We start from the raw sequence: 19,885 nt of genomic DNA, 5'->3' as shown, positions 1-19,885 counted from the left end.
CGATAGACGCGCTCGAACCAGGAGGCAGCGAAATCCAAAATTCATTGCAGACGAAATAAATCATGCTTCGCCGGCATCGTAACTTTCTAGAAGCTCCAAAAGCCACCAGCACCGTTTGCCAGTGATTCACCAAACGATATGCAGAAAGACCGATAGCGACCGATTCGCTGGAGTCAAACCATTACACTCCCCACGGGGGCGCACATCGGAACCGGACAGAAAACACAAACCAACCCACACGGGAGCAGCAGTCGGAATGAGGGCAGTGGTTCAAGTGCAAACTTGGCCGATGTTCGCCTGGCCCATTCGTGGGCCAAAATGGAAAACACACGGCCGCTAGGGTGGCAGCATGGCGGAAGTTTGTCGTTAACCCACAACACAAATCGGCAAACTATTGATTTGTTTGTAAAATAAAAGTTTCCCTCCCGGAGCCCTGTGGCACCGAGGGGGGCCACGGGCAACAAATGGAAAAAGGTACTGCGCTGTTGGGAGTGATGGCAAAACCACAAGAACCAAGTCGTTGTTTGGCCAAAAGTTTTCGGCCTCGGCAGAGAGAAAGAGAGAAAAAGACCTTAAGAGAAGTAAGCTTTGGCCTTAAAATGGTCCAATTTTATTTGCATCCAAAGTTGAGAAGAAGAATGCTGCAATAATATTAACATTCACAATTAGATGCATTTTTAATCAAATTTCCCTCCAAATAGTGAGACCCGAAATATTCAATTTGGCACCTTGAAGTGCAATTAATTAAAAGCTCAGCGGTCGCAAATGTTGACAAGCGCTTAAGAAGCAGTTTTGCATCACACCAACCAACACCGGCCACGTAACAAGCGACCGGAGCATCGAAAATTGGCCCCGATAGCTAATCGACGCTCTCGACAATTCGAATTGTTCGGTCAGAAGGCGTCTTCGGTAAGGCGCACCTCATTAGGATAACGAACCGCACTTATCACCTCGGCTAAATTGCATTTTAATGCGATTTGCCCAAATTGCTACCGCGCCGAGGCGTTAAGGTTTTATAAATTAGCGAATAAAAGATACACGGTGAGTGCAAGGCCAAGGCCTGACCGCCGGCCGTCCATTGCCGCATCGGAATTCTGTTTCGCGAAATAGTTGCGAAATATATTGCAAAACGGATGGCACGGCGATGTCAACTTCTTTTTCGCTGCTACTGCTGGGCAGAGAGTTTGCAGTTCGCTGCGATGGCCAATGCTAATCGCGGGCTCTAACGCTGGTCGCGCCACGCCACGGTCGATGCTATCAATGGAAACCTTGAACTGTTCACCATTTAAAGGCAGGTTTACACACATTTGCATAGGCGTTCTCTCCGATGGCCGTCGATGGTTCGGGGGGCCCCCGCTGGGAGGCGATTCGGATGAACACGGTCCCATATCAGGCTCTCGGGGAGGGGAGGAGCGGTCAGTCAATTCGTTTGGCCCCCGCCAAAATGGTAGCCGCTGGACATGGACGAAAGCGAGCTGAAATAATGGTGGTTTGCCGAGCCGAGCGGGGCCCGGAACAGGACGCAGCATCCGCGACCGCTAGGGAATGCCTCCGCCGAAGAAGTCCAAAAAGGAATCGTTTCCAGAATTTATGTAATTCCCGGAGCCGTTCCTGGGCCGCACCAATCATGATTGGGGAAGTACATTTGTACAACAAAAAAGAGGTTGAATTAAAGAAGAACGATCGAACGCAACCGAACATATGGAAGAAAAGGGCCAGCTTTTGCTTTGCCAAACACATTTGGCAGAAAATGCATGTCCCCTTTTCGGATCCAGCGGGACATACGCACCGTGTCATAGGTGTGTTCCACATTGGGACCAACCCAAAGTCTCCGGCCAAGGCGGAACATTCCGGGGTCTGTAACCGGGCGTCCGAAAGCTGACGGTCACGCGGTGGAGAGAAAGAGAGAAAGTGGGCCAAGCGCCGGCACAGGGAGAGAGTGTAAAATCGGCGGCGGCCGGGGAGGCAGCGACGACCTGCCGAAAGCAGGCCAACCGGGCGCGGTAGGTTGGCCGCCGCCGCAGCAGCCGGTACGTAAGCAAAAACTGTGCGTGTGTGTGGGAGCGTATCCTGCCTGTGGAGCCTGTGTGTGTCGGTTGGTGCCGTCTCTGTTCCGGCACCGGTTCTCCCGCTCACGCTCCGACGGCGAAAGCTCACTTCTCACGCGGATGCATCTCGCCGTGCGTGTGTTGTGCTCATTACTCGCCCGCTTGTTGTTTTTCCTCTCCAAACTCATGTGCGTATCCTTCCCCGTGTGTGTGTGTGTGGTGAAAGGCGCCCCCTCACGGTGTGACTTCTTTATCACGGCACCCACACGACCAACAAATGGCACCCCCGTTTGGCGAGCAGTGGAAATCTTCCGTTTTCTGCAAAACTCTAAAAGTGCGCTTACCTTGGCGACGGTCGCGCTGGTGTGTCTGGGGGTCTGGCCTTAGCCTTGGTCAGCGGAGCGTGACCGGGGGGGGGGTCGCGTTGTCGCACAGGAAGGAAGGGTAGAGCCACCGGTTCCGGTTCCGAACGGGGGAGTTTACTAGCCACCCACCCCGTCTTAAAGCTCGTCACTTGACCTCACCACTTCCTGTGGGCTTCTTCTTGTTTGCTTGCCGCCACCATGATAATTCGTGAACGTCGTGCGGCAGCTTCCGGAACCCTGAATTGGACGCGTGTTCACCACGGTTTCACGGATTTGGTTTCGACCCCACCGGCACACACACACATACACGCACCGGCTCACGGAGCAATTTGGCGAAATTATAACCTTTTTCCGTGAGCACGACACCCCCAAACCGGAAAGCACACACAAGCTCCAAGTGTTTGACGCGTGGCCCGGAACAGCTGATTCCGGGTGGTTGGTACCGTATTTTCGCGAGTTTCTACAACACCTTCTCACACACCGGGAGCATCGGAACAAACCAACAAAACACGGCGAATCACACCGAACAACGCAAGGAAACGTACCTCACCGAACGGGGTAGATGGTCGTTACGGAACGGAAATAACACACCCGCCGTGCATGAAACAACAATTTTATGAAATAAACTAATTCTGTGTGTTCTGACCGCTTGATTTAGATTTTTTTTTTTGATTTTCGATTTCGTTCCCGGGCTCTTTCGAAAATTTTCGAATTTCGATTTCGAAATTCGAAGTCAAACAACTGTCAGTTTATGCATTCAAATCGGCCGTTGAAAAAATGAACAACAAAAACAGTAACAACTGTAATTTACGCGAAACAATTGAATAAAGCGAACCAAAAATAAAATAAGTGAAATATCTTGCATTTCTAAAACGAACTGACTTTGAACCTGACCTTTCTTTACCGAAATTGACCAAGAGCCGAAGCAAATGTTCGGCTTTCTCACTGTTGACAACCTTACTCACTGTTTCGGTTCTCATTCTCACTCTTCTGGCGCAGATGAGCAGAATCTGCTCGGCATCGTTTTTTTGTACGCTCTGCCGGAAGAGCTGATTCGATACTTAACTTATGAACTAATTGAACAGTTTTCCTCACCGAAATAGTCTCTTCTTCGCCAAACATCTAATCACTAATGTCCAACAAAATTGAGAAAACGGTCCTCTGAGCCGCATGATGAGAAGCCGTTGGTAAAACGTTTCCGAAGGGTCACGCAATGTTGTGGCGGGCGCTGACTTCTGCCGTTACCAAATGGAAACCGTGCCGGGTGATATTTCCGTACGTACACAAAAACAAAACTCGTAGACACTCGAGCCACAAATACATTAAAAATACACAAATTATACTAAACGTAAACGGGGGGTGATATAAAACAATTCGTAAAATGGGTGCAATGAATAAAATGGTGAGAACGTGCAGCACAACTCACAAAACACACACCGTACGGAACCGTTCTACGATCCGCACATCATACAGTCGTCCTTATTTTCCAGCGAGCAAACCATCTCCGCCATTCGCTGGTTTCGGTCCGCCATCGAGCCATTCATCTGGGGCTGCTGCTCCTGGTCCGCTTCATTCACGGGGCGGCGAGGAGTGCTGCTGTTGCTGCCGTTGATCATCGAGCGCTGCATTTGGGCGGTCGGAGGCGAGCCTTCTGCGGTTCCGTTCATCGATTGGCGGCTTGCGTTTAGCTGCTGGCTGGCCGAACCCTGCAGCTTCGACTTGTCGACCGTGAACTGGATCGCGTTGACCGCCGGCTTCGTGCGCAAGTAGTACATGCCGGTCTTCAAGCCCATCTTCCAGCCGTAGAAATGGATCGACGTTAGCTTACCGTAGTTCGGTTCCGCCACGTGAATGTTGAACGATTGCGACTGATCGATGAAGGCACCACGGTCCGCGGCCATCTTGATGCACGTTTTCACGGAGATCTCCCACACCGTTTTGTACAGATCCCGGATGTTCTCCGGTATCTCCTCGATCTGCTGTATCGATCCGTTGTGGGCCAGGATTTTGTTCTTCATATCATCGTCCCACAGATCCAGCTCGGTCAGATCCTTCAGCAGGTGATGGTTGACCACCTGGAACTCGCCCGACAGCACCCGGCGATTGTAGATGTTTGATGTGTACGGCTCGAACGACTCGTTGTTGCCCAGTATCTGTGCCGTCGATGCGGTTGGCATCGGTGCGAGCAGCAGCGAGTTTCGGACCCCGTGGTTTGCAATCTTTGCCTTCAGCTCCGTCCAATCCCACAGCTCCGTTGGCTTCTTGTCCCACATGTCGTACTGCAGGATGCCCTTGCTCACCGGACTTCCGGCGTACGTTTCGTACGGACCGTCCTTCTCGGCCAGCTCGCAGCTCGCTTCCAGTGCACCGTAGTAGATGGTTTCAAAGATTTGCTGGTTCAGCTTCTGCGCTTCTTCGCTCTCGTACGGTAGGCGCATCAAAATGAACGCATCAGCCATCCCCTGGACACCGATCCCGATCGGTCGGTGACGCATGTTGGAACGTTTCGCTTGCGGCACCGGATAGAAGTTAACGTCGATGATCTTGTTCAAGTTGCACGTCACAGTCTTGGCCACGTGCTTCAGCTTCGCGAAATCGTACGTCCGATCCGGCTTCACGAACATGTTGAGTGCGATCGACGCCAGGTTGCACACCGCGATTTCGTCCTTCGACGAGTACTCCACGATCTCCGTGCACAGGTTCGAACATTTGATCGTTCCGACGTTCTGCTGGTTGCTCTTCCGGTTGCACGCGTCCTTGTACAGCATGTACGGGACGCCCGTCTCCACCTGCGACTCGATGATCGCGAACCACAAGTCTTGTGCCTTAACCTGGCGAATGAAACGCCCCTCCTGTTCGTATCCCGTGTACAGCTTTTCAAATTCCTCGCCCCACGACTCAGCCAGCCCGGGGCAGTCGTGCGGGCACATCAGGCTCCACATCTCGTTCGCCTCGACGCGCTTCATGAACAGATCGGGAATCCAGAGTGCGTAGAACATGTCGCGGGCGCGCACCTCCTCCTTACCTGTGTTCTTTTTTAGGTCCAAGAACTCAAACACATCTCCGTGCCATGGTTCGAGGTAGATGGCGAACGCGCCCGGCCGCTTGTTACCGCCCTGATCCACGTACCGTGCCGTGTTGTTGTAGACGCGCAGCATCGGCACCAGCCCATTGGAGACCCCGTTCGTTCCGCGGATGTACGTTCCCTTGGCGCGGATACAGTGCACGTTCAGCCCGATGCCTCCGGCCGATTTCGAGATCAAGGCGCACTGCTTGAGCGTATCGTAGATGCCCTCGATACTGTCGTCCGACATGGTCAACAGAAAGCAGGACGAAAGCTGCGGGCGCGGAGTGGCCGCCGCAAACAGGGTGGGCGATGCGTGCGTGAAGTAGCGCTCCGACAGCAGATTGTACGTCTCGATGGCCGCCTCAATGTCCTCGCCGTGGATCCCGATGGCCACACGCATCAGCATGTGCTGTGGACGCTCAACGATTTTGCCCTTGATCTTCAGCAGATACGAGCGTTCCAGCGTTTTAAAGCCGAAATAGTTGTAGCTAAAATCGCGATCGTACACTATCGCCGAGTTCAACCGATCCGCGTTGTCCATGATCACCTTGTAGTGAAAGTCCGAGATCATCGGAGACTTTGTTTTCAGGCATTCGTTCTCCATCATGTACAGATCGTGCATAACGTCTGCGAAAACGGAAAATAAGAAAATTTGAAATACAAGAAAAGTTAATAAAAGGCGATAGAATTGAGAAATAATTATTCTACCAGTTCAATCCCTCAAAAAATTATAAAATTCTGGAAATAAATAAACGGTCAGTGTTGGGTTTTCTTGCAATGATCTGAGGGATCTTTAAAACAACAATAAAATTGAAATGTTACAAAACATTAAATTATTATTGGAAGTTAAAATTGATAACTAATTAGCGAAAGAGCCTAATTTTCGTTCATACGGCGCGATCGGTCAATCCATGAAAATTCATGTATCTGTAGCAATACAAGAATATTCATGTACAAATCGGACGCCATGCTGGTACGACTCACGCACACCATGCCAATCTGCACCATCTGCGCTTTGCACACTTTCGCACCTGCAACCTTGCAAGGACGGGACACACTTACCGGAAAATTGTTTCTTTGTTTCCTTGTGCAGATTCGAGACAACAAGGCGCGCGGCAAGGATCGCGTAATCGGCATGGTTTGTTGTCATCGTGGCAGCTGTCTCGGCGGCCAAATTGTCCAGTTCTTGCGTGGTAACACCGGAGTAAATTCCACTTATGACCTTCAGAGTGATCGTAACCTATTTGAAAGGCCAACAAAACGAGGCGAAGAGGAAACGGGAAAACAATTGTTAATAAACACTTTGCGGATTGTCAACAACAACCGATCCTTTCCGGTCGACGCACCGAACGAGACTCTGCATGGGAAATCAACCATGAATGGCAGGACCCTCCGTAACCTCCCCGCATCCCACCGTGTTCCTTCATTCCATGTTCCCTTTCGCACTTACCGGATCGACAAAGTCCATATTCAGGCCATAGCAAAGCTTCTGTATCCTCGACGTGATCTTGTCCAGGTGAACTTCCTCCTTTCGTCCGTCTTTAGATTAACGGGAAAAGAAAAGGAAAGCCAACAGACCATGGTTGTGACGCCGCAGGTGAGGCCGGTCTTGGCCGTGCGCAACTTACCTCGCTTGAAGACGTACATTTTGCTCGATTTCAGCACCATTTCGACAGTTTTTCGTTTACTGACTTACTCAAGAACACGCAGTATGGATCTCAGGGATGGTAATTTTAATAGAACAATCTAGCAAAAGCCTCAACGAGCGCACCGACGATCCACAGCGAACAAAAACCAACAAAAGAATGGTGCGGAGAAGCCTGCTTTTCGCGCAAATTTGCGCTCCATTTTGACAGCTGACTAACGTCAGGCAATTTTGTTTCGAATTTCTAAACCCCGCCGTTGACAGCGCCACTCGTTGCAACGGTGAATATTCAAACTAAACATTTGAATGATTCGTTTCCATCGCCGTTATCTGAGGCGCTTGAACTGCGACTCGCCATGAACGGAATCGACACGGGCAACGGTTCCGGTGGGAGTGACGCCAGTCGGTACAGCTCCAGTGCGGTTGGCCACCAGACGTACTCATCGAACACTCCACGTTTCATGATCCCACGGAGTAGGTATTTGCAGCTAAAATTGAACACACTTTCAGCCGTTTCCAGAAGACCATCAGTAGTGGCGCTCCAGGTGACGTGGACTTCCACGTCGCCAAGTGAAAGAACAACCGGACCTTCAAGGGAACCGGTATTCCAGGCCCCTTTCAGGCGCAATCCACTCTCCGCAAACACATAAACTCCAACGCCGTGCTTTTGGCCGAAACACCAGTTACCGTTGTACACGTCCTGATTTGCGTATCGATACACACCGTATCCGTGGCGCACTCCGCGAGACCAATCCCCATCGTACCACGAGCCATCCGGATACCGCTGGCAGCCTCGGCCATGTTTGTGGCCCTTGCGAAAGTTGCCCTCGAAGCGGTGGCCGGTTTTTTGACTCAGTGTGCCATACCCATGAAAAACACCTCGGCGAAAGGTGCCCTCATATCGATCACCATTCGTCAATTTGGCCCTCCCGCAGCCGGATGGTTGGTTCGCTTTGTTCCTCTCGCCTTCATAGTACTGCAACGTGCAACAATGACAGTGTTGTGGGTCATTTGACTCGATTTCGAAAGCAATACCAACCCTAATTTCGATGGCCTCGATGGGTTTTTCGTCACTGCCGCCCCTACTTAGTTCCCGATCGGGGTTTGAGGAGCTTTTGGCTTGATTTGGACCCTCTGTTGGACAAACGCCTGAACTCGCCGCCATGTTGTAAATCGTACTGTTCCGGGTTTGGAAATTAAGTCTACTAGATGTACTGAATCTTAAAACAAAACTTAATTTATTTTCTCTAATAGTTGACCTAATGTGTTGAAACAAAAGATGTACATGGTGATGACCGTATGACAAGACTAAATGTAAATGTCTAATTATAAAGAGAACTGTTTTTGGGGTTAGTTAAAAAAGCGATCGAACAATCGAAATGTCGTTTGATAGGAACATTTGAAACATTGTCATGCGTTTGAATGGCATATGCGCATTTATCATACGGGTTTTCTATCGCTCAAGTGGGCACTATTTTTACAATCATTATTTATTTGTATTAATTTTTCATTCTATTCACTACGCTTTGAGTTGATGTCGGGATCCGTATTGCTCTAAAATCTCACCATCCATCGCACTAGCTTTGATTGAAGAGGCTAAGAAGCGCCTGCTTTTCCTTTTCCTTTTTCCGCACTGCCTCGATGCTGCGGTTTTTCCAGGTGCTCTTGCGCAGCTTAATGGGCCGACTGCCAACGTACCGTCCTGTGGAAGAAACATGCGGAAAGAAGCGATTTCAGAGAATGGCCAGTGAAAACAATACTAGCAGATGCATTAAGATGCAATCGGTAAGAAAAAACAACTTTGAACGGTCTTCCAAACAAGTTCTAGTTCCAGTCACCGCCAAGTGACATTTGTAGGTCAAGGTGCTTAGCAATGGACCACACACGTGGCACAAACGACACTTCCGTGTGCGGAATTTCGGACTCTAACGCAATTCATTTTGCGAAAGTTACATAAAGCCACACAGCAACGGATCTTGGACCAGAACAGTTCGAAACCGCACCGTCCGGGTATACACAATAAAGTTCCGGGTATTGTTTCGGGTATACACAATAAAGGTTGCAAAACTTGAAGTGACACGCAAAGTTGTTCACCTCAAAAGTGGACATTCTGAGTCAAACGATTGGCTGTCCACAGAGCACCAGATCCGCAAAAGATCTCCATGGCCTCTCATTTAGTACCCTACTTGGCAACGGGAACTCGTTTGGACACAAATTTGGTCTCGTTTTCGAAATTAGCAAAATGTCCATTATTGTCATCATAGAGCCGCACCCTCCGCACCGCGAAAAGGAAAGGTCCGTCCACCCATAGGATTCACATGAATGAATTGCTCCGAATCCCTTGGACTGGCGACGGTTCCCAGCTTCCGAGGGCTTGCGAAGCTTTCACATGGGATTGATTTTCAATTTAATTACCATCCGTAGCGCACAGTGGATATCAATCGACCTGAAAGTGATAGCCATCGGTTCCTAGGACACACCGGAACTTGTCGTTTACCAGCACTGGGTGTCGTTTCATATCGTACGTGTATATCATCACGGCGAGGCGTTGAAAACAATCGTAACCGACCCTAGAGACCGTCTATTGCGCCACCTTCTTCGGCGTAAGGCACCGCTTGCTGGGCACCGTTTCTGGCAACCGCCCGGAGGCCGGTGTAATTGATGCTGAATATTCCTCTTGCTCTGCCCAACCTCTAAACGGCTCAGGCTTTCGACGGTTGGGTATGTTTTCTGTTTACCGCTAGTTCGACCCAAACTATGCCGGAGAAGCCGGATCGGGCGAAGGGAAGGTCCAACAACTACTGTTGATGTTTACGCTCACTCCGTGGACCGTGCCACGAACGAATTTTAAATTACGACGCAAATGATTGCCGATTGCAGGTACGGACGCTCCCGAGATGGCACTTGACGTTCATACGTCGGCCTTGACGAGGACACGTTTGTCGTCGGATGGTTGTTTTTGGATTAATTTTCCTTTTGGACAGTGTTTTACACCAGAATGCCCCCGACTGCCCCCGGGAGGGTGGCCATCGCCACTCACAGCATCCGGACAAGCAGGTCATGGTAAACGCATCGGGACGGATGCGCCATCCATCTTCGATGACGGATCACTTGGCGTGCGGGTTTAATTACTTGCGAGCTGGTGGCTCGGTTTTCCTGGAAAATCCCTAATTTTGCCCTTATGGCTAGATGATTTAACCCCCAAGAACGGACCCCTAAGAAAGGCTATGGTCAAATTATACCTTCCGCAAAGCTTCCAGTTCTCGCTTACATGAAACTCTATAAACGACAAAAATGGTCAAAATATTGAAATCGTATTGTCAGAGTGGCTCAAGAGCAATGAAGCTAAGAAACCAGTTTTCCGGCAGTAAATCGATTCGCTGGAATGAATAATGTAATGCGATGCTAATTCGTCGCCAGTCGATGCTGCTCGTTCCCATGAAATTCACTTGCACCGACTTGGAATTGGAATTTGTTTACACGGACTAAGGAATTTCAATCCGGATCGTTTCGTTAGTTGATACGCGGTTGGAAAAAACGATTATTGCACACGACCGGGCGTGACCGGATGATTACAACGGTGGTGGGGCCTGCACGGATTAAGCACCACGCGGCCGGTTGCTGTAACGACCGATGAGTGGGTGTTCAAAAGTCAAGTGGTCAAGATGGCAAATAGTGATGAGATTGCAGCCAACTAACAATCAACAAACGGAGCTGGCCAATCCGTCCCTCCCCACGCTAGCACGGCGGAAAGTCGTGTCCTTGGTCAGGGCGCTTCCACGCAGGTCGCCGTGCCACAGTCCGAGCTAGGCTCAAAGTCCAACCATGGGGCAGAACTTTGTGTGTGGATTTTCTTTCTCTATCTCTCGTAATTATCGTGTGGGACTCGGTGCTCGGTTGTTTACAATGTGTACAAGAAAATGTAAACCCAGCTTAGGACAGCCGAGAGAGAGGAACCAAAGAAGGGGGAGCAGCATTTCACTTTTCAAAGCACAACACAAAAAGAAGCGACACAACCGGAACTAACGTAAGAAAGGGGAGTTTTGAAGGGTTTTTTCAGATTTTACTATAAAATGTCGACCAGAGCATCATCAAAAGTGGCAGATTAGTCGCTGGAAGGAATGCCGCCATTTAAAACCTGCGTTTGAGTCGTTTGGACACAATTAGTTGTTAAAGGATCACAAATCGTTGTCAAGAGGTCGATGTGTTAATACCCTGACTGGTTTTAAACATGGATGGCCACAGAAAATGGAGCTTTAAAGTCGCCCAGCGAACACAACCAAAATCTAAGTGATGTAAATAAATGAATAAAATAATTACAAACGAAATTCGGATCCAAAAGAACGAAACAATCGAGAACTTTCCAGCAACCAACAAACATTGCTAAAACAGTAACAAAAGAACCTAAAAGAATCCTAAAATCAGAAAACCACTTTTGACAGACACGAAAGCAAAACAAAACAGCCCAAAAATGCACCATCATTAGGCTCAGCAGGCTACGAAAGGGCTACGAAAAGTGCTTGATTTGATTGAGATGTGACAAAGTTACTGATCAATAATCGGAAATGGGCGATGATGTGGCTTCCATCATTCGCAATCAATCCCGGAACGGGAAACAATTTGTGTGCAGCGTGTGCCACGTACTACTAAATTCCCGGTGTTCCCGATCTGGGCCCAACACGATGAACAATCGCAGGTGCCTGCCATGCGAACATTGCTTTTTGGCGCGCAAAACGAGTCCTGCGGCTGTGGCTTCATCAGCCGTATCCTTCGGGTTTCGCAGGCATTCGGTTCGGAACACCCGACCGGACCCGAGACACAGCCGAGGGCATCCGTCGGGCCTCAGGCACCGATTGCGAACAAGAACGTGTGATTAGACGTGTGCGCCCGTTAGGCTGCGTGTCTGTGTGTGTGCGCGGCTGGCCGATTTGTGTGTGCCATGATAACGCGGGACGCCTGGCGAAGCTTGAGTCGTGCCCGGTTCGCGGAGGCTGTGGCGATTGATAAAAGACGCCCGCCGAGAACCGCGTGCTAACATTCCGTCGTTGAATCGTGAACTGATCGGTGCTGGTTCCGCCTGAAGCTCACCGGAACTCGCGGATCGCGGGTGTGTTGCGAACAAAAGTGTGGTTGACCCTCAAGAGTACAGGGTACCAAAACCCAGAGCCGACGAACATATCGGCCTTCGGCTCTCCCATCGGAGTGCCCAGCTTTCGACGTCCGGTGCCACCGAATGGTGGATCACTGGATTGCTTCCATTCCCGATGTTGGCCACGGCGTGCTGCCACCGCGGTGGTAAACCAGTGATGATTGAACCCGCGGCGCAGGGCGCTAGGAGCACAGCAACGAGAGTCGCACTATGTACCCTCCACCACTAACCCGGATTTGATTAGTTTGTGATCGATTGGCTTTGTGGCGCAAGCGGGCGAAAAATTTGTAAGCAAACAAAAAATTTAACAAGTGATCGCTCAGTGATCGATAGTTGCTCTCCTTACGATCGCTTCTTTCGATTGGCACCCCGATTGGGCTCAGTAGTGAGCGCAAGGTAGATAGTTTTGGAGTGATTGTCGTCGTCGTTGGAACACTTCATTCTGAGCACCGGACTGGTAAACGAGTGATCATCGGCATCATCGTCACCTAAAGGACCCCAGACACACACACAGGATACACAGGATACTCGATCTAAAATGAATAAAGTAAGTACCGGGTTCAGAGAGCGCTTCGACGATGTGTCTTGAGGATCAAGCGGAAGTGGGCGAAATCAGGTGCCACACCGGAAAGCTGACCAAGCGCAGCGAGGAAGCGAACCAGCGAATCGACAAACTGTCATTTGACAGTCAGATTGGGCAAACCGAGGGCGTGAGAATAAATAGAAACCCAAGCGGAACGGAGCAGCAACAGTTGGTTCGGCGGAATTCAGTGGCGGTACGCATTTCAATAACAAATCAATCGGCTCGCCGCAGTCCGGGGTCCGTTCGGTGATAACAAAAGCAAGTCGGCTTCGCAACGATGTTCTGGGTCAGCGGCAAAAGTTCCACCCTAGGGGGTGCGGGGGTCAGCGTGAGAATCGGCCGCAGACACTCAGTCACCTTGACTGGCTGCTGGGTCCTAAAACATGGCAAAATAGCATTAAAGCAAAACGAAAAACAAGGCAGTGATCGGCTCCGTTCGGCACATTTGTTGACTGGCTCCAGTTTTCGGTTGTCCTCCGGTTGTGTTCGGCGCGCGACTGTTGTGTTTACCAATCCCGCCCGCTCGGTCCGTTCGTTGTGGCCACTCTCCTGTGGGGTTCACTATGCGCTCCGTAGCGCGCCGTTCGTCCTCGATCGCTGCTCGCCACGCTCTGTCCGCCGGATTGGAACGCGCAAAACCAATCAAGCCGCATGAACCGGGGCCGCGTAAACAAGATAGTGCGCGTGTAGCAGCACAGCACATCGCCCGCGGCCACCAGCGCTCACTCGGAGGTTGGCTCGTACGCCACGTTCGGTTGGGACTCCCACCGTAGGCGATGGTGGCGGTGGCGGCGGCGGTTGTCCTCCTTTTCGTCGTCGTGATTAGCGTGCACTGTGGCCGCTCGCGTCTCCACAGCCGCCACCTCGCGATTAGTGAGTCGATGGAGGCGCCTAGTAACCAGTGTGGGAAGGGTTGTCCGAGGCCGCCGCTGCCGGAACTCGGGAAACCGATTTCGTTGTTTTGAATACGAAATCATCTCCCCGCCGGGCACGACGTGTTTGCGGACGTCGACACATTTGCCACTCCACCGGGGCAAACTATCAGATTCGGATGCTGCTGCTACGGCAGCGCAACGCCACGGACCAGTGCGGAGGTGTTTACGTGGCGCGAACTCCAGATAAGAAGATTTATGCGGGCGGACGGGGTGTCTTATTATTTTGTTTTCCCGAATTGCACCGCTCCGGCATTCGATAATTCTACCCTCGATCGATCTACCCCCACGGATTCACCACTGAAGCGTCATTGATTGGCAATTATGCGCAAAATGCCATCGTCAAAAATATCGTTCAACAGGCTGGAGAGGAAGGTTAAAAAAATGGCCGACAGCTCCATTTCACGGTTGCGTTGGATGCATGTTTAACATGTTGCCGGAAACCATCCACCCGGGAGAACCGTGCCCGACATCGACGCTAACTTTTTCATACATCTCGTGGGAAAGATAAATCATCGCCACCGGAAGGCGCCCTCCGACTCCGGGTCGGATGCATAATGAATGATTAATGATGAAATTAAAATTGAAATCTAATGGAGAAAGTTAAAACGATACGCATCATCTTGCGGTGTGCTCCTAATGATGCTCCTGTTTTCCGCAGCTGCGGTTTTGCCCGTTATCACAGTGGTCCCCGAGCCAGGATGTGATTGAATTTTGCAAAGTTTAGCGCTCTGATTGTGCCGCTTAATTCAATGCACGATCTTCGCGGCACGTTCCGGCGCGGCATCATACGGCGCCCACATGTCCGCATCATGCCCCTCCGAGAAAATGCGGTCGTCGGTGAAAATCTCAAACCGAAACCCACGCCCAACCGCGTGGCCGCGAGGTGATCTCGCTTTGTAGCTTGCAGACACCCAGACGGCGGTCGCTGGCGCCACACGGCGCAACATTCCGTTTTCCGCGGACCCCGTAATCCCCGGTGCCGATCGATAAGCGCAAATAGTGTACACATTCATTGCGAATTGCGCTGCAGCTCGAATCGAATGGTCGCATAGCCGTGATCCTTATCGCGCTTTTTGCAATCTCGAGCAGGCAATCAGGTCAGCTGCCTAGACTGGCCGAAAGTGGCGTTCAGTTCCGTTCCGTTGAGCCAGTCAGCCGGATATACCGTGGGAGTCCACTGCGTATGGGACGAATTAGTGGTCCCATTGTCGGACACAACACATCGGTCCAAAACCCGAATTTTCGGTCCACATCGATCGGACACAGCATCGGTGATGACTGGCTAGACTGGGTAGAATTCACCACGGAGATGAGTTGGACCTCCTTGGGGTCTGACCGTTGGAACACGTTATCAGAGTCCGGCGGTCCAGTAGCGGGGAAGGTGGGAATTAATTATTTCACGCTTCACCCCGTTATCAGCCGGTCGCATCATCAGCGCTTCAATTGCCATCGCCAATTATCATCCCGGAGTTCCGTACTTTGTAAACATTCACACCATCGAAGGTAAACGCAGCACGGGGAGCAGCACAAAAAAGAAACGAAATGCTCGCCTAAAAGTGGATTGAAATAAAAAACTAAAAATAATAAAACAACATTCCAACGGGCCGGCGGGTGGGCAACAGGGCGATAGGCGATCCGATGTGGCCTGTGTGACTCCGGGGTTCGCTTCGCGATGTTGGGAAGGGTCTTTAAAGTGCCGTCGTCGCCGACTATCGCCGGGCCCAAAACGGAACGATTAACGGTGGTCCACCGGCCGAGCGCACGCACGCCGAGGGTGGTAGGCGATTATTTACGATCGTATTTACAACTGATTGCGATTGTGAACTTTTCGAAAAGTCCATCTCCAGCCGGCCAGGGTCGCCCGCACCAGCGACAACACGCGGCGTGCGCTCAATCGCGGCGCTGTGGCTCATTGGAAAGGAGGTGGTGGCCGCTCAAGCGCTAGAGTCCGCATCCCCGTCGCTGTCCGTCACAGTCTAAATCACTTCGGCGCACCAGGAAGTGAACTTCAACGGCTGATCGGCGCTCAAGTTTAAATCTATTTATGACCGTTTGTTTACTTCGTTTGGCGCTAAATTTAAGGCTCATGAACTGGCCAGTGATTGGCGGGAGTAAAGCTGGACCCAACGGGGTAATAAACAAGGGGTACGCGCGGGAAACGTTGGCATTCCAATTGGACAGGGACGGACAGTTTTACTAATCTTAACTCTCAGCAAACTCAGTAGGCCTTACAGCTGAACAGTTGGTCTGCAAAGTATTCTCTGGGTGTGTACTCAAGATGGCCATGGCAACACGAGTAGGATGAATGAAGGAACCATGTAAGATGCATTAAACGTCAATTTGGTTTCCACCTTTCTGACCGACAGTAAAAATTCTTTTAGTAATCAATAGAAAAACACGTGGGAATCGTTTGAGAAGGTCAAATCAGACGTGGGACGGTAACTTCCTACTTCCGAAGGATCCCATCAAAAACCAAGGATGCACTGGCATGGGCATTTGGCAGCGTTTATTTTCATTCCAAAAATGTTGCCAAGTAAACGGCCAAAGAATGCGAAATGGTACACGACACCGAGCAATGGCACGTGAAAAGAATGTTAATTTGTGGGCCAATGTTTGGGCCACTTAAGGACGCCCAACACGAAGAGATACACATTTGAGTACACAAAAAAAAGAAAACGAGGATTCAATCTCGTACCATGGCGCCGCGGAGGATGTCGAGATTGTTGGCCTATCGCGTCACCTGTGATGGACATAAAATTATGAGCAACTTTTAATGTTTTTCTTTCCCTCTCTCTCTCTCTCTCTCTGGCTCTCTCGTTCGATAGGGTCGCTTATCAACATGTATCTGCCTGTGGCTGGTCGTCATGGTGATGGTCAACGCACCGCCAACTGTCACATCGCAGCCGTGCAGCGGAGTCTCGAGTGGACCGTTGGGAAACGCCCTCGCACAGCAACGCACAAAGGGCAGCGCCCGTGCCGGGTTCGGCTCGCCACCGGCCGCGATAGCATCGTCGACACCGACGGCTATCAAGAAGGACCTCTTCATGTCGCGCGGCTGGGGTGCATCGGGGATGCCGTTCTCGATGTTTTATCTCAACCACTACACGAAGGCACAGAAAGCTTTCGCACAAACCCAGCTACAGCAGCAGCAGCAGCAGCAGCAACAGCAGTTACTACAGCAACAACAGCAACAGCAGCTGCAACACGAACAGCAGGCGCAACAGGCAGCGTCGCTAAGGATACGCTCGCAGGACGACACACCGCTCACTCGAACCCAAAAAGAGGTGGCGGCGGCGTCGCTGGTTGAATCTGTTGGTCAACCGCTTGTTGCCCAGCAACTCCCATTCCCGGACCGGTACGGCGAAACGGCAGCAGCCGTACACGCGGAAAAACTGCGGACTGATGCCGATTACGTTGACAACAACGGGGGCGCCACGGTGAGGGCGGGTGCGAAAGGAAATGCCACACGCCGCCAGTACACCGTTCCGCAGCTGTTCGTGTCGTACGGCTGGGGCCCGATGGGTTAAGTGGGTTTCATTTGCTCTGCGCCTACTTTGTTGTTCAACTACTCTCCGTCAAATTCCTGCCGATAAGTGGGCCGATCTTGGGCCCACTGTTTTGACAATGAACGCAACGTTCGAAAAGCGAAGAAAATTGGAAGATAAAAAAAAACAAACGGAGGTGGAGAAAAAATTTCCCAAAACCTTTTCACCTAACTTCGTGTACCCTAATACTTCATTCTATGTGTAATAAAAAGAAGCATTACAATTAGTGTTATATATATAAAAACAAAAATACATTATGAGCAGCATGGAAAAATCGAATCAATTAACTATCTTCGTACACTGTTAAAAAATTTGTACCCAATATAAGAACGAGTCGGAAAATGGAAGTGTCTTTTCAATGCATCTTGTCCGAGAATTTCATTCCGGGGCATCCAATCTCTACTTCCACTACGCAACGCTTCTCCAGTTCTTATGTTCTTATCCAGTTACACTTACCGTCCATCTCCTTCATCGCGCGAATAAAGTCCTGCGGGTCCTTGAAGCTCACGAAGCCGTAGCCCTTGCTTTTGCTCGTGCGCTTATCGCGTATCACCTTGGCCCGCTGGAACGAGGGGAACTTGTTGAAGGTACGCGTCAGCAGCTCGTCGTTGACGTCGTTGCCCAGATCGCCGCAAAAGATGCGGAAATCATCCTCCGACCAGTCAGAGAGGGACATGTCTTCCCACGTTTGTCCACCGGCAACGCGCACCGTTTGCTAAGAAAATGAATCGAAGTGAAGCGAACGAAACGCAATTAGGCCAGCGCCAAACCGAACCGAAACCCAAGGTGGGAAAGTAAAATAAACGCTACCCCTGAAGGAAGGCTTGCCGCGAATTTCCGGTTTTACCGCTACGCGTTGGCCCTTATTCGTACCCAAACCAGTTTCCCTTGTTCCCACCAGTGCACTCACCTTTTTGTCCTTCTTGCCACGGCGCTCACTGTTGCCGAACGACTGCAACGCGGAGGAAGCGCGGGCTGCCTTAATGGCTTCTTCGGCGATCGGATTGGGACCCGATTTCTCCGTTTTCGGTTTCTTCATCTTGGTGACCACTTCGTACTGAATGTTAGCGATATCGTACTGCGAAGGAAGCATTGGTTCGTTAAAAGCTTGTCGTTTGTTATCGGAAAAAAGAAAACAGGCTCTACGTACCGATTGTACCGTCGGCGCCATTCCGCTGCTGGATGGTCCGGGCGAGATGTCCGACTTGGTGGCAATGCCAACGGTTGGACGAGCGGCATACATTTTCGGAGCGCTGCTCACAATCACCGGCGTCGGTTCGGTCGTGTACGATTTGGGCGGCAACAGCGTCTGTGGCTGGACTCCGTACGGTGGCAGAAACGGGGGCATCGGAGGCGGTGGCAACCGGGGCGGGACCTGGGCCAACTTTTGCTGCACCTGATTGTACGTTTGCGAACCGATGACCGTGCGTACCTGGGACGGTATAAACGGGCTGCTGGCTATGGCCGGAGCCATTGCCGGCGCTTCCATCGCCACGGTTGCAGTCGAAATCTCCGCTTCGAAGCTGAAAGTACATGTGCGTGATGTTTGTCATGATGATGATGTTTTGTCACCATTCCCGCTGCCGGGATCTTCAAGTATTACCGGGACATTTCGTCTTCCATGTTTTTCCGTTTGCTGCCCATCTTTGTTGGTTCCGACGCGCCTGTAAGACTTTTAGTATTAATTTTATCACACAATACGCGCGCCACACACTATTGTTGATTATGATGCCGGTTTGTTTTGATTCACTAGTGACGCTCGGTGCGATCTGTCAAACGAGATGTTCAGCTCAGTGCACACGACGAGCAAAACGCTTCCATCCAAGCGTTTCTAGAACCGTGCAAGAAATTTGTTTGTTTGAAAACGTAGAAACGTTAATTGGTCAGAAAACTGAATTCAATGATGACGATAAAATGAGAATAGTCTATTATGATTATTATTCTCCGGCAGGTTCAAATGCCGAGTAGTGCAGCTGGGGCAAGTCTCTTGCTGATTTCTGTAACCGTGGGGCCACGTTGCTGAGGCCCTCTGATCCCTTTGGGCTTGAATCGAAAGATCGTATGGAATACGACAGTACAATAGTAAATATGTGTAAGGTTAAAAGAATTTGATTAAATACTCACGTAATGCTTGAACCCAGTTCTAATTGCAACTTGGCTGCTTTGCGTTATGCATTTCGGATATCCGCACAACGTGACACGCTTTGTTTTTAAACATACCCTTAAGCTTATATATTTCTTTTTATCATCAAAAAAGTTTAGAAACATTCCAAAATAATGTTATTACAATCAATCAATAAAAAAAAATGGTATCTTACTAATAGTTTAATGAAGAACTTTCTCAGAAGGAAAATTAAACATGTGCTCTATTTTCTTTAACACAAGGAAACGAAACCTATACCTATCGGGCCGGAAGAAAGTAAGCATTTTCTCCCGGTTCCTCCCTAATTACGTCCTTCATGCGTATTACTTTTTACTGTTACTCGTTCACTTCTTGCAGTTATTATGCCTAGACTTCTTCATCAAGACATAGTTAAAGCATTGTGTG

At 50.3% G+C, this 19,885-nt stretch overlaps 3 protein-coding genes across 4 annotated transcripts; 1 reads left to right on the top strand and 2 right to left on the bottom strand.

The window, feature by feature from the left end:
• Positions 1 to 3,730: 3,730 nt before the first annotated feature.
• LOC128271896 (ribonucleoside-diphosphate reductase large subunit) lies at positions 3,731 to 7,243 on the bottom strand. Of its 2 annotated transcripts, XM_053009575.1 has the most exons (5): positions 7,109 to 7,243; positions 6,931 to 7,019; positions 6,543 to 6,720; positions 4,030 to 6,107; positions 3,731 to 3,930 (listed from the first exon to the last, which is right to left on the bottom strand). In XM_053009575.1, exons 1-5 carry the CDS (start codon positions 7,146 to 7,148, stop codon positions 3,865 to 3,867), a joined length of 2,451 nt encoding a protein of 816 aa, XP_052865535.1. In that variant the 5' UTR covers positions 7,149 to 7,243; the 3' UTR covers positions 3,731 to 3,864. The 2 variants fall into 2 exon arrangements, with proteins under 2 accessions (XP_052865535.1, XP_052865534.1); XM_053009574.1 differs by having other exon boundaries at positions 3,731 to 6,107.
• Positions 7,244 to 8,451: 1,208 nt separating this feature from the next.
• On the bottom strand, positions 8,452 to 19,020 carry LOC128271924 (RNA-binding protein 42). The gene is made up of 5 exons (XM_053009609.1): positions 18,941 to 19,020; positions 18,488 to 18,860; positions 18,248 to 18,415; positions 17,794 to 18,052; positions 8,452 to 8,827 (listed from the first exon to the last, which is right to left on the bottom strand). Exons 1-5 carry the CDS (start codon positions 18,979 to 18,981, stop codon positions 8,703 to 8,705), a joined length of 966 nt encoding a protein of 321 aa, XP_052865569.1. The 5' UTR covers positions 18,982 to 19,020; the 3' UTR covers positions 8,452 to 8,702.
• On the top strand, positions 12,182 to 17,669 carry LOC128271925 (uncharacterized). Its single transcript, XM_053009610.1, has 3 exons — positions 12,182 to 12,561; positions 12,661 to 12,821; positions 16,618 to 17,669. The coding sequence occupies exons 2-3, from the start codon at positions 12,813 to 12,815 to the stop codon at positions 17,317 to 17,319; spliced, it is 711 nt and encodes a 236-aa protein (XP_052865570.1). The 5' UTR covers positions 12,182 to 12,561; positions 12,661 to 12,812; the 3' UTR covers positions 17,320 to 17,669.
• Positions 19,021 to 19,885: the final 865 nt, after the last annotated feature.

The sequence above is a fragment of the Anopheles cruzii genome, chromosome 3, assembly GCF_943734635.1.
Source record: "Anopheles cruzii chromosome 3, idAnoCruzAS_RS32_06, whole genome shotgun sequence".
NCBI classification, from domain to species: domain Eukaryota; kingdom Metazoa; phylum Arthropoda; class Insecta; order Diptera; family Culicidae; genus Anopheles; species Anopheles cruzii.
Note: the sequence above shows the minus strand (reverse complement) of the source record. Positions and strands in the feature narration are given on the sequence as shown.

Excerpts from the sequence above, each read along its gene's own strand:
- LOC128271896 (XM_053009574.1), bottom strand. The coding sequence starts at position 7,148 with ATGGTGCTGAAATCGAGCAAAATGTACGTCTTCAAGCGAG. Across the intron at positions 6,721-6,930 it reads ATATGGACTTTGTCGATCCG|GTTACGATCACTCTGAAGGT; the intron begins GTAAGTGCGAAA and ends CCTTTCAAATAG. Across the intron at positions 6,108-6,542 it reads AACAAAGAAACAATTTTCCG|ACGTTATGCACGATCTGTAC; the intron begins GTAAGTGTGTCC and ends CCGTTTTCGCAG.
- LOC128271924 (XM_053009609.1), bottom strand. The coding sequence starts at position 18,981 with ATGGGCAGCAAACGGAAAAACATGGAAGACGAAATGTCCCG. Across the intron at positions 18,416-18,487 it reads TGGCGCCGACGGTACAATCG|TACGATATCGCTAACATTCA; the intron begins GTACGTAGAGCC and ends CTTCCTTCGCAG. Across the intron at positions 8,828-17,793 it reads CGCGATGAAGGAGATGGACG|GACGGTACGTTGGCAGTCGG; the intron begins GTAAGTGTAACT and ends TTTCTTCCACAG.